At 45.0% G+C, this 14,277-nt stretch overlaps 1 protein-coding gene across 10 annotated transcripts in view; it reads left to right on the top strand.

Moving 5' to 3' along the window:
- USP19 (ubiquitin specific peptidase 19) overlaps positions 1 to 14,277 on the top strand; it is a 471,392-nt gene that overhangs the window by 343,666 nt on the left and 113,449 nt on the right. For all 10 annotated transcript variants that reach the window (XM_086939352.1, XM_086939351.1, XM_086939350.1 and 7 more), the window contains one exon: positions 7,295 to 7,635. In XM_086939352.1, coding sequence (XP_086795478.1) covers positions 7,295 to 7,635 — 341 coding nt within the window. The remainder of the gene's footprint in view (positions 1 to 7,294; positions 7,636 to 14,277) is intronic.

Genomic DNA, 14,277 nt, shown 5'->3' with positions numbered 1-14,277 from the left:
GGTCCATGGAACACCCCTTGTCTCCCTCCAGAGGGCGTCCTGAGGGGGCGCACTGATAGTGTGTCATTATTTTGTGGCGCACTTTCCATGCTCCTCAAAACGGCATGTTTGCCTCTGCTCCCTTATCTGTTAGTGATTTCCTCATTTGTGTGGGACTGTACTCCCATTCAAATGATGGAAATTACTCTGAAGTCTTAGAATAACGCTGGTGCTGCTTGTGTGCCCGCGCTATCAGTATTGCAGTAGGGGCTGCTCAAGCATCGGCGGCGACTTCTGTAATACCATATTACCTCGGGGGAATAAAAACCGGCTGCACACGGAGCCCTGTGTGTAGTATGAGCCCAAGTGTGTATACATTTCATATGACTATTCCTCAATGTCCAGCTTTGTTGGGTATCTTCACTTTGAGTAAACTGCAACCCATCCACCTTCCATCATTTCTTCCTTGCCTCCATGCAGAAATCTTGACTAGGTCCTTCTCTTTACTTATAATGGGTTCATAATGAAAGGTCCCTCTTCACTAATTTCTACTCCGGTATTTTATTGTCCCCAAGAAGCGTTGTGACCTATGACCTATCCTCGACTTGAAGTTCTTGATTATGCTTTTTACAATCCTCCCCAGATTGTGCATGCTTTGCAGCCCAATACTTCAAAACTCCAGGGTGCCAGTTTTCATATCACAGTTGCAGAAAAACTGCACAGCAACACCCAGCAGTTAAGGTCACTCTTTTCAAAGTTTTGGTATTCCTGATAAATAGGTCTGCCCTTCTCCTGACTAAATGGTTGTGTGTAGTGGTACAATCCTGTGTGTTCAAGCTTTCAATGCCCTCTCCTCCTCAAGATAGATTTCAAAACATCCATCAGATGAATATATTTACACTTGTGCCAAATCAGTCTGCCAAGACGGTGCTTCACTGGCTGTGAGCTTTTTCTTATGCCGTAGGCACACCTTTGACTCCTGCTTCAGAAATGTGTTTGGCCAGTCACAGGAAACTGATCTTTCCTCAAGATTTGATTGAATGGTGGTCCTCTACAAGAAATATTTGTAGAATCTAGTCCATCCGTAGCATCATGGCCTCACGTAACAGTAACCATGGACTCCTCCATTCTAGATTTTCTGGAATGATTTGCATTATCCTTGATATGCCTCCTTTCATATTTGCTATATTAGCGGTTCAGGTAAGGAACATGCAGTAGTGAATAGCCATTTTAAGTATAAATTACTTTCCTTTGGTAATTTTCTGTTCTCAGCATGTGTGACTGTAGATACACATGCTCCACATACTCACGGCATCTAAGTTTGGACACAGACTTGTGTAAGTTGTGTTTCTTTGAAGAAACTTTGGCATGAGATGCCAAGTGACGTCTTTCTTAGCCCACAATACACCAAGCCAAAGACTAATCTTCAGATTGTTTTTTCTTCCACCGGATTCAAATGTTCCAGCTCTGGTACAGTCTACAACTTCTCCGAGACCTTCATTTTGGCAGTTTTTGAGAACTTGGCTACAACAGCAGAAGAACTCCCTCCTGCAACAGTGACCACAGTGATTCCGCTTCAAACCAAATATGCAGGTTAAATGGAAATGAGGCCCTCTCAAGAAGGACCTTTGTACAATCATGCTGTAAATGCAACAACAAATTTCCATGGTCCAGAGGTAAGCAGCCCATTGTCAACTACCTCACACTCCCCTTAACGCCCCTAAATTCGGTATTTAGGTGGCGCCCAGACACCAGGAACTCTGATTTGTCTACTGGGAACAGAAGAAGGACCAAAAAGAGCCGAAAACGCGAGAACTGTGGACCAGCACACAGAATTGGTGCCAACCCCTGCCTGCTGCTATCCCAACAATTGCAAGGACCGGACTTGTCCTCCAGCTGTGCATCGTCCTATTATAGCCTTGGATGACTGCCTGCACTTGGACAACCAGCCAGCATCGCTCTTGAAGTTGAGGAGCCAGTTGCCTGCAGTCACTGACTGCAAAGTCCAGTTCACTGATCTGCTGACCAGTTCAGGAGCAGCAACACAGGAGAGGTTTTTCAAGGCTCCCAGAGGTCAGCCACGTCTCTTCAGAGCGTTTTGAGACGCTAGACTATCCAAGAGCCCTCCAGTACCAATACCCGGGTGTAACGGAGCACTTGCAGCAGCCAAGGCTTGTTAAGTGTCCAGCCCAGACATTAACACAGCCCAGACAGACCTACTGACATGGGGTGGTGGCATCATTGAGACCATCGTCGAGAGTGGTCCTGTTGTCCTGTTTTGTCCCCATCTTCAGGTTGTCTTACAAAGTGAGAGCCTCCCGTGCAAGCGACCCGCCGGACTAAACACCTCTACACCCGAACCCCACAGCCCAAGTAACCGACGGTGCACCCCAGCTCCAGAGACCTACAAGAGCCGAGCCCCTCTTTGGGTTCTGTCGGACTTTAACCCAAGTCTCCACTTGCAGCCTTTTTCTTGTTACTGGTTTCTCCATTGACTTCAACTGTAGTGTTCAAGACTACACTTGTAACCAGCACCTCTGCACCCAGACACAACAGCTTAGGTAAACCGAAACTGCTGGTGGTTCTAAGAACCTTTGCCTCTAAACACCTTCAGTCCAAAAGATCAACACTGTAACTCAATTGTAAGCATACATATGCAGTGGCTGATAACATTACTGCGTTGAAGGCCCATGGCTCAAATCTGACATCTGTATTTTTACTGTATTTTTTAAAAATCGCTAACTCGAAAAGCACTTACGTAATCTCAAAGATCTTTGTGCACTATATAGAGCAAGCTTCCTACACCAATATGCTCCGGGCCATCAACCGGGGCAACCAAAGAGATACAATGACGGAGATGGGTCTCACTGGAGTTATGGACATCTTCATTATGATAGTCATGACAAATATTATGATGGCTCATACTTTTAGGAAGAACATTTAGTTAATGTCCCTATCGATCTTATAGACAACCTTCATCAGATGATGCAGGATTATCATAATTTTACCGCTTCGGAGCTGAACATGGGCTCAGCTCCAGTAGATTGCAAAACTACAGCTTCCTGCCGTACTGTAACCCCCTCCCGTGCCCCTTTACCAAAGCCAAGTCATAGTCTGTCGATGGGTACCAACTCCAGCGTTGAGGATAATTATTCTCTGGAGGTAGAGGAAGATCTGTATAGCGCCATCGGAAATGACTGATTGGGATCATTGTGGTGCTAACCACTAGAGCACATACTGCATTTCATTCAGATTCTTCCCCAGATGATAAAGCACATTTCTCTTCATTATTGTAGACAGTCTCCAAATAAGTTGAACTGCCTCTGTCCATACAGGAACTGCATTGTTTTATTTGCCATTTTAAGGTAGTCCCCAAAAAGTGGATTGGCATTTCCCATAATTGACCACCTGTAAAGAGGGATTCAAAATAATGCAAACAACCACTTTGCTGTGAGTCTTAGTTCCCAGGCTCAATATATAGAGCTCAGGAAGATTCATAGCCCCTTTGATTGGTCCCCTTCTGCTGACTCTGTGGTTAGGTACGAGGCACAGTACTGCTAACGGAATCCAGTGGCCCCTCTCAATAGGGAACGCCGTAAAATCTAAAATTTAAGGAAAAGCCTCCGCTTTAGTGGCAGCATCTGTCTGACCTGCCAACTCTCTGGCAATTGTTTGCCGTTATGACTGATGTGGGAAGGCGGCCACATACATCAAACCTATACAGATGGCAAGAAAGAAGAAGTCCTGATATTTCCCCGGAAATGTGAAAGCGCGTCAGCTGCTTTGAGTGAAAGATCTATGGATGAAGCAAGTTTTGGTTTCCACAAAATGCCAAAGATCGCATGGGTGCCTACATTCTCCTCGATTGAGGCCTAAGGTATAACCTCTTTCAGCTGTGAGAACCTTTTTTTGGAAAACACTTGGATGAATCATTGCAGCCAATTAAATCAGAAACAGCTTGTTCTTTGACAGTGGATTCAGGCACAATTTCATGGCGCAAGTGTAAGAGTAGTACCCTCCTACATTAGTGGTTCTAATCTAAACGTTTCCCAGAACAATCCCATTACAGTATTAGCTACCGCCACCTAATAGGCTACCTCCAACTCCTAGTTGAAAGCATGGCCAGACTTGTTTTCAGAGACCTGCTGCTTTCCAAGCCTCCTTCAATTCCTCCTTAATTCCCTCCGGACCTTGGTGGGAGAAAGGATTTCTGCCTGTTATGGATAAGCCATAGTGGAAAACCATCACTTCCAACAGTTGGGTCCGCCACTTAAAGAATCCCAGGCCACACTCCAAGTGCAAAAACAGTTTGGCAAAAAGTGGGGGGCCACCACGCAAAAAGAGGCATTTTCCTACACTTTGCATGATCTCTTCCCACATACTGCTTATCTTCCTTTCAAATTATGTCTGCACCCCATAGAGGTGGAGTTGGATGGCCAGTAGTGCCAAGTGTCAGAATCATTCTACAATCACATTTAGGTTCAAAAAAGGATCAAGAAAGCCTTGTCATGGCAGTTAAAAACTAATCAATCATGAAGAATTAATATATTTCTAATCTCAAACAAGGCATGCTGTCATGGCAACGGAAGCTTCATTATGAGCTTGAGGAGCCCATCATTAAGAGCTGAAAGCAGGAGGCCGCTGGTTAAGCAGTAGATTGATATTCACATCAGTGTTCTAAAACTCTGGCAGTCCTCAAGAGATTGCAGTAGTTCCTCCAAGGTTGAAGACTTCGCCACTGTATCATTCTGGCACCCCCAGAAGTGACTCACTGATCTGCATGTATCAGAAACTCCTCTTATACCTATAGGCAGATGCCTGGATCTTCCTTCCAGGGGCAACAGTCATGTTCTGTACCCCGACCTCCCTGAGCTTATATGTAGTGCTCCTCAATACATGATCTTTGCTCTACTGTGCATTCCTGGGAAAAGATCCTAGCCCAAGCCAGGGCTCTATCCGCTACTAAAATTTGGCAAGAAGAAGCTCTTCTGTATCTGATATAATGAGAAAGATCCACATCTTTACTTTACCTACTGCAGTGACCCAGACAGTCATGAAATTTGCTTCCACCAGAGTTCATTTGGAACCTACATTTAGGGTTAGACTGTCCACAAATTGTGCATCACTCTTGTCAATTCAGATAATTAATGGATTCCTAAAAGGGCTGTTTACAGCATTTCTGCCACGATGCTTTCCAGCTCTCCAGTAGGACGCCAACATTTAAAGGGAGTCTTTTGAACCAAATCAGACTTTACATTTGCCATGGACAAAGAGTAGACATTCTTGTCTTCTAGGCAAGAAGTGTGATTCAAGCTTTCTTTAACAGTTGTCAAACTGTGTACTGTTGTGCACCAATCTGAAATATATTCCAAAGGTGGCTGCAGAATGTTACCTAAATGAACCAGTTTTGTACAAGGCCTCCTTCCAAAATCTATCAATGGTTGTGAAAAGAGCACTCCACTTCCTTGACGTGTGCATATGCTTAAAGGTCCACATTGACCACAGCAAGTCCTTCTCATGGACGTATCAACTTTTTGTTGTCTTCAGCGAACCACAGAAATGCTGTCTACTCTGGAAACACGGGGTGGCAAGAGGGAGTTTGGCAACAGTTGCATTTTGTCACATGAAAGCTGGGCGTCCCTTATGATGTACAGCATCAGCCCATTCAATGAGGGCAGTAAGCAGCCACGTTGGCACTGTACTCTGGAGTCCCTCTAACCTACACATACAAAGTAGCAACGCAGAAGAACTGCCATGTATTTACAAGACGTTATTGGTTTGACGCACGCAAGAGAATCAGCAGTGTGCCATGCAGTCTTATGCTATTAGGATTCAAGCATGTGAATCTATGAAAAATACCAACGCTGGAGCCCTTTAGTTATAGGTAAATAACTTGTTTCCTACATCTTACATATTTCTTTACATTATCAGTATGCCACTTATTCATTTGCCTTTTATCTGCTGTTATTTGTCTTTTTCACCACTTCTCGACTCATACACTTGTCAGCTGTATTTCTAAAGCAGACGCAAAAGTTGGATGAAAAGGGTGGGAAATCTATCAAGGCAACTCTGAATTTGATCTCAACCTCTTGATCAAGCCAATGAAGTTGGTATGGGGTAGAAGCACATTTATCAGTTTCCTCTCTCAGATGTAGCATCAGTGTTTTCAACCTTTGAAGTCTCTGCAACATCTCTCTGGGAGACCCAGACGATGCATATCACATTAATCCACCTTCTAAGAGGTGATGCTGGTTGAAGCGCCATCTCTGTCATCATCCAGATATTTAAAGGCAAAACATTAGTAGTTACAGTTTTGATTGGTCTGGTTTGTCTGCACTGTCCTACTTAATTCTTCTAAAATGGTCCTTCAGGAAGAGTTACGGAAAATGTTATAATGTAGGAGGTCTGTAGGTGATGAATGGGTATGGATGTTCTTAGAATAGGAGCTGTTTTGTACAGTCAGACAATTTTATGCACTCCTTATTTTATCACTGTAACTAGTGATTAGCGTGTTTGAATCACGGTATTGTTTTTGATATTTTAAAGAAACATTTGTAAAGGTATGCTGCATGTATTTCGAGAAGTATGTTCCTAGCAAGCTGCACACATTAAAACACTGAGGATTCAGTGTACAAGTCCCTCTAAATTGCTCCTGTGTTTTTCGAATGCTACTTGGTAAAGTTGTTCACTTTGTTAACTTCGGAAGGATATTTGCATTTTAATTGTTCTGGGGAATGATAGTGCAGTATAGGATGGCTGACTGCCAAATACCACTTAGAGGTACATCTTTGAAACCACTATGTTGTCAACATTTTGAGTACATTTATTGCCATTTGCCACCATAAGCCTAACACATCTGTAAGGCCTTTAGAATATGTTTCAGAAATTTACCAAACACCATACTTAAGTCAACAATGCCTTTTTTGGAACAGTTAGTACAACTGCTGATGCAGATTGTGCGAGATGCTGAAGCACTGCATTTGATGACCCAAGGCCCTAAAGACTTAACCAATAGCCCTTTGTTTTATAGACTAACAACATTTTCAGTAACTTGTATTTTTACCAAACTTTACATTTTATTTGATATATCCAATAAAATTGTTTCAAATTTTAATATTAGTCTGTTTTTTTTCCTGTCTTTTCCTCTTTGCCCTCCCATTTTATACTTTCATGTCTCATTCTCTGTTCTGTGTCCTGTTGGTATCTTACACTTTACTCTTTTGCTTTCTCTTGCTTATTCTCTCCTTGCCCCCATTTGCCTGTATTGTATGTCCTCGTCCCTTGCCTCTCCCTTTTGATTTGTTGAATCCTAAAGGTACTCTGTAAGCGTCTTCCAGCCTCCCTTCCAGGCTGGAAGGATGTCGCCAGAGCAGATATGTCATCCTTTAACGCCCGAAAAAATGGAAAAGGCAGTGAAAGGCAGCTGTTGCACTCCGTCTGAAGATGAAGACATACAGCACAGACCAGACCCGTCAATGTTGCAGCCTACCCCTGAACATCATCCAGAGTCTGTGGAATGTGGCCCGACGGGATGCAAGACGCCTTCGGATCGCAATTCCTCTTTAAGTACTGACTCTGGATTCTCTGAAAACTCCCGACTACGTGACTCCGGCTGTGAAAAAGAGACATCATATGAAAAAGCTGTAAAATTGGAAGGTAAATTCTCTTAATAATTATTTCTCTAATATTTTTATGATTAGATGCCATCTTACTATCATACTTGCTGCATATATTAGCACTTAAATAAGAATTTTGGCAGCCTCACGGCTATTTAAATTCCTCTGAATACAGTGGGTTGAAAATGGTGCATGGGATCTATAAAAATGAAAAGTATTTTGAAGTTCTAGCAGTGTACACAGGCTTAAACTGTGAGTTTAGAGGGAAATTTGTTTTGTGGGGGGAAAGATGGTGACACAGTACTGATTATTGTGTTAACAATATTGGCTGGCTTGAAGGATAATAATGCTAAGTATCCTTTCCTATAGTCTGCCCCCTTGCATGTCTACAGGACCCATAAATAAGAAAAGTATATTTTTAGAGTACCTGGATTGTTTTGTGCCCAATAAAAAAAAAGTGTTATTGATGTCTGTTTAGGGCATTAAACAATGTGTCCCATTCCAATGAACCCTAGCCAAAGGCACGAAACGAGGGAAAATTCTGTTATTAGTAGTTAACATTGATCCGGATATAGGCAATACAAGTCTTCTCATAAAACTACAAGGTCAAAATAAACTTCCCATGCCACACCTTACCTCTCTGCAGTTTCTCTCACTGGCAGACAGTCAAGCCAGCTGGTCTAATCTGCTTCACATCCTTGCATAAAACATGCATTAAACTTCTAGGTTAATAATAGTTGTTAATGCTAGTATTCTAAGTCTTCTGATTGGCCTGTGCAGTGTTCAGATACCAAACATGGTGTTGATATTATTTCAAACTAGCTCTTTTAGGTCTTTCATTTTGGAGGAGCCTTTAATAATCATCTATATAAATAAAAATGTAAATGTTCGTTTGTTCAAAATCGCAAATCTCCGAAAGTTCCTCACCGATTGCTTTGAAATTTTGACACAGCGTTTGATTCGAATACGCGCGTGTCCAATACGCGTGTGTTTTTAATCGAAAGCCCGAACAGACACATAAAAATTTCTATGCTTTGAAATGTTGACACAACGTTGGATTTGATAACGCGTGTGTTTATTTATACACAACATTGGATTCGAATACGCACTTGTCCAATACACACGTGCTTTTAATCGAAAGGCCGAACAGACCCTATCGATTGGGTTGCTGCGCAACAACTACAGTGGACGCATAGAGACAATAGTCTACATATATTAGGATGGACAGTTGGTGTCAGGATGGCAGACCGGGAAGTGGGTAGAGGGAGGGAGGGGGGAGGAGTTGATTCACTTTACAACATTAGCGTTTGTTTATATATACACTACGTTGGATTCGAATACGTGTGTGTACAATACGCACGTGTTTGTAATCGAAAGGCCAAACAGACCCTATGGATTTGCTTTCTGCGCAACAACTACAAGGGAGGCGTACAGACAATAGTCACAAAAACATATTGTATACCCACAAGCATCGTGAAATTAAACATATTACAAACCTGCGCTTACTCTTTTCTTTCTCTTCCATTTAACCAGACCGAGCCACAGCAAAGCGTGGCTGGGTACAGCTAGTATCAATTATTTCTGTTGTGATTTAAATTAGGTGTAAGATTAACCAGTAGTCTTCATGCCCCCCGTAGAGCTATTGTAGAGAAAAAGAACCCAAAGCAGTTGTAAATGTTCTCCAGCTCAGACCTGGTATGAGAAAATGGGGTTTTACTGCGGCACCCCCCTCGCCCCCACACACACGTTTTGCCTGGCTTATGATGCAACTTTTGACTGGCGAATACTGGGTCCCTGTTGTCCCGGTTCCCAGTACCAGTGTTCTTTCCCTAAAACTGTTCCACAATTGGCCCTTGAGGTCCCCTGAAAGTCCCTAGTAATTGGTGCCTGGGTACCTAGGGCTCACTGGGACTGAAGAGGGTCTCCTAGGGACCCCTCGCCTACGCCATGCAGACTCCCACTGCAGCATGTCTGGCCTGGTGCAGACAAAACTAAGTCGACATGGCACACTGCCTGTGTGCCATGCTAACTGGCACTGCCTAAGTATACGTTAGTCACCCCTCTAGCATGCCCTCTTCAGCCCTAAGGTAGGGTGCACTATTCCACAGGTTTGGGCATATCTGCATGAGCAGAAATGCCCCTACAATATTTAAGTCCATTCTTAGATATTGTAAGTGCCAGGGAAGCCACAGAGAGTACATGGGCTGGAAACTCGACAACTCAAGTTTCAGGGCACACTGATGGCTTCTCTGAACCCAGGAGTGTTTGGTATCAAACAACTCCTCTCAGTAAACTCACATTTATCCCAGAGTGGGATTTATTCAAACATGTACTCAGAGGGCACCTCTGAGGTGCCCCATGAAAACCTACCAACCATGGTTTGGGCCCAGACTGGCTTTAGGCAACCTGCCACCACCTGACATGTTTCTGGACCCCTGGCTCGAGAGCCCCAGGTTTGGGGGGAGGGATGCTGCTCGAGAGAGTAACTTCAAAGGCTTGCTACCTTTGTAATGCAACCCCCAGCCTCTGCTGCTAGCAGGTGGCATCCCCTGGTTTGCACCCCTATTTTGGAAAGGAAAACCATCTGGAAAACCTAGGAGGAATAGGTGGCGTGCCCACCTCTGCCAACTCCACCCTTAAGGTGAAGGAGGCATGGTGAAGTACACCTTTCAGTCCCCAACATTTTGAAGATGGGTTGACCCCTATGAGCAGGGCTAGGACTATGCCCCCTCCTACAAGAGGGTGGCATAATTGAGGATGTAGTCACCCCAGGTAAGGTGCCTGCCACTCCCTTAATACGCCCCTAAATTTAGTATTTAGGTGAACACTGAACACAGATCCCTCCCGACCCAAGAAGGACAAAGAAGACGTTGTGCAACAAAGCCTGAAAACAACTACTGTCTTGGCCCCAGCCCTATTAACCTGTGTCTCGCTTCAAGAACTGTTCAAAAATTGCACCAAGTCAACTTTGAAAAAATTGAAAGTATTTCCCCGGAAAAACGTGCTTGCCTTTTTGCGAAGATTTTGGTCTGAAATAAAATTCAACCAAAGCTTATTTTTCTAAAATTGGTGTGGATCACCTTTTTGAGTAGTGGGTCCATTATTAGTCAATGTGGTGCAATAAATATCTTGCACTCCTCTGTGTTAGGCCGAAGGCTGCTCGCCGGCACTGCCACTAATAGAGCACTTTTGGGGAATCTCTTGACTCTGTGCACGGTATAAACAGTTTGTGGCGTACTATACACAGCGCCAGCTTCCTACACCTGATGTAAGTCCAGTACCACACACAGCCATCCACTGGTACTCCACCACCCTCCCATAGAAATTAATAGCCAAAGGGACTAAATAAACTCTCAATAAGAACTAATGTTCAAATAAATGAACCACTTAAGACTTTATACGTTTCATCACATGTTCCTACGCATAGCCTAATCCCTACCAAAGTTGCATATATGCTTCCAGCAATTTTTAATTGACTGTGTTTAGTTAGTGTTTTTAACTAAATTATATTATGCCAAGCCATTCCGCTTTCCCCACATACCTTACAAAGATGTTGGGTCTGCAGATGGATATCAGCTCTTTGGCATGTCCCCTCTCCAGCTAGTTCTGGTGTATGAGCTCCCTTTACCTGCAATGATCCTCAATGGAGAGTGTACTCCGGTACAGCTCCTATATTGCTTCCTCCGAGCACTACCGATGTCCATTTTGCAGAAGTGTTTGAAGGCAATCAGATGTCCCTATTGCTGCTTCATTTTAAGTTAGATCCTACACAGCATGATGGCCTAGCGGTTTTAATCACAACACATAGCTCTGCCTCTTTCAGAGAGAGGAAAGTTATTTGATAGACAATTCTAGTCACAGATTCCTTACTTAGAATATTCCCTAGGCACCAGACTGGATCCAGAAACTTTTGCTGAACCGTTCCCCTGCGTGCCGTCATTCTGCACCACGTGGTGACTTCTGCGTCTTCCGTGCTGCGAGTGATGTGCACGGTGCCCATATCAGCACCACCTCAGTGCGCTGACGTCAGTACTTCTCTTTCTGCGCCAGTCATGACCAATCCGGAGAAGGGATACCCCTAGTCACTTCTTAACTGACCTTTTTTTCGCCCTTATGTCGAAGATTTCTTGAGAATTTGTCTCCTGGTGTTCAGGATGTCCAGCAGGAAGGAAGGTTTTAAACCATGTGGCACCTGTCACTGACAGATGTGACAAAGCGACCTGAACCATACCCAGCTCTTGCTCCATTGCCTTTGCCCCGGGCACCTAACGAAAGCAACGCCCCCATCATTCCCAACTCCAATACAGAGCTAGACTGGCGTCATCAGGTGCCGGCACCGACTGTGGGGGGCAGGATCCCCATGTCGTAGCCAGTGCCTTATTCATATGACCAGCCTGGATTGGGTGATGAGCGGAAGGGGTCTGCTAAACCTTATGCATACCAGACATTAGAAGAACCCATTAAAAACTGGTATGAGAACCTGCGGATGCCAGTTCAAGTTCAAGTTCAAGAATTTGTATAGCGCGCTACTCACCCAGAGGGTCTCAAGGCGCTTGGGGAGGGGGTTCATTATTTTTCGAATAGCCAGGTTTTAAGTTCTTTTCTGAAGGAGATGTGGTTCTGTGAGAGGCGGAGGTGAGTGGGGAGTGAGTTCCAGGACTTGGCCGCTAGGTAGGAGAAGGATCTGCCTCCCATGGTGGACCTTTGGATACGCGGGACTGCGGCGAGGCCTTGATTGGAGGATCTTAGTTGGTGGTTGGGTGTATAGAAGGATAGTCGAGTGTTGAGGCAGTCGGGTCCTAGTTTGTAGAGGGCCTTGTGTGCGTGGGTGAGGAGACAGAATGTTATTCTCTTGTTGACGGGAAGCCAGTGGAGGTATTTCAGGTGGCCGGTAATGTGATCTTGGCGAGGGATGTCCATAATGAGTCTTGCCGATGCGTTTTGGATGCGTTGGAGTTTTTTCTGTAGTTTGGCTGTAATTCCGGCGTAGAGGGTGTTTCCGTAGTCTAGTCGACTCGTAACCAGAGCGTGGGTGACAGTCTTTCTTGTCTCGGTGGCGATCCAATGGAAGATTTTTTTGAGCATGCGAAGTACGTTGAAGCAGGAGGATGAGACGACGTTGACTTGTCTGGTCATCGAGAGGGAGGAGTCTAGGATGAAGCCTAGGTTGCGAGCGTGGTCTGTGGGTATGGGTGCGGAGCCCAGGTCCGAAGGCCACCATGAGTCGTCCCAAGCAGAGGGGGATGATCCTAGGATGAGCACTTCCGTTTTGTCTAAGTTAAGTTTTAGGCGGCTGTTTTTCATCCATATGGCTACTTCTTTCATGCCTTCGTGAAGATTGGTTTTGGCGGTGTTGGGGTCTTTGGTGAGGGAAAGGATCAGCTGGGTGTCGTCAGCGTAGGAGATGATGTTGAGGTTGTGTTGGCGCGTGATGGAGGCGAGTGGGCTCATGAATACGTTGAAGAGGGTGGGACTAAGTGATGATCCTTGTGGTACACCGCAGATGACTTTGGTGGCTTCTGATTTGAATGGGGGGAGGCGCACTCTCTGGGTTCTTCCAGCAAGGAACGAGATGATCCACTCCAAGGCTTTACCTTTCATGCCAATGTTGCTGAGGCGTTGTATGAGGGTGCTGTGACAGACAGTGTCGAAGGCGGCGGAGAGGTCGAGTAGAATGAGGGCCACTGTTTCTCCGTTGTCCAGTAGTGTTCGGATGTCGTCTGTTGCTGCGATGAGGGCGGTTTCGGTGCTGTGTTTGGCTCGAAAGCTTGATTGTGATGGATCGAGGGAGTTGTTGGATTCCAGGAAGGTGACGAGTTGGCTATTGACGGCTTTTTCAATGACTTTGGCCTCGAATGGGAGGAGGGATATAGGGCGGTAGTTTTTAAGTTCAGAGGGGTCTGCTGTGGGTTTCTTCAGGAGGGCGCTGACTTCGGCATGTTTCCAACTTTCTGGGAAGGTAGCAGAGTTGAAGGAGCAGTTGATGATGTCACGGAGATGGGGTGCGATGATGGAGTCTGCTTTGTTGTAGATGTGGTGGGGACATGGGTCGGTTGGCGAGCCAGAGTGGATGGAATTCATTAGGCAGATGGTGTCTTCAGTGGTGATTGGGTTCCAGGCGTTAAGGTGGTTGGGGGGCGGTTTAGGTTCTGAGAGCGGTGGAGAGGATTGTTCGTTGGAATTGTTTACGAAGCTGTTATGTATGTCGGCAATTTTGTTATAGAAGAAGGAGGATAATGAGTCGCAGAGGTCTTGGGAGGGAGTGATGTCGTTAGAGGCTGCGGTGGGGTTGGTGAATTCCTTGACGATGTTGAATAGTTCCTTGCTGTTATGGGCGTTGTTGTTGAGTCGATTCTTGAATGCTGATTTCTTGGTGGATCGAATCAGCTGGTGGTGTTTGCGGGTGGCTGACTTGAAGGTGGACATGTTGTCGGTGGTTGGGTTTTTTCTCCATGTTTTCTCGAGAGTATGGCAAAGCTTCTTGGATTTCTTGAGGTCATCGTTGAACCAGGGGGCCTATTTGTTGTTTTGTTTGGTGTGATGGTTTTTCAAGGGTGCTAATTCGTCAGCGCTGTGAGTGATCCATTGTTTGAATTTGATGGCAGCTTGGTTTGGGTCCGATGAGAGGGCGGGTGGGATCTGGTTGAGTGATGTGAGGAGTTGGTCGGTGGTGATTTTGTTC

The sequence above is a fragment of the Lissotriton vulgaris genome, chromosome 9 (assembly GCF_964263255.1).
Source record: "Lissotriton vulgaris chromosome 9, aLisVul1.2, whole genome shotgun sequence".
Taxonomy (NCBI): domain Eukaryota; kingdom Metazoa; phylum Chordata; class Amphibia; order Caudata; family Salamandridae; genus Lissotriton; species Lissotriton vulgaris.
Note: the sequence above shows the minus strand (reverse complement) of the source record. Positions and strands in the feature narration are given on the sequence as shown.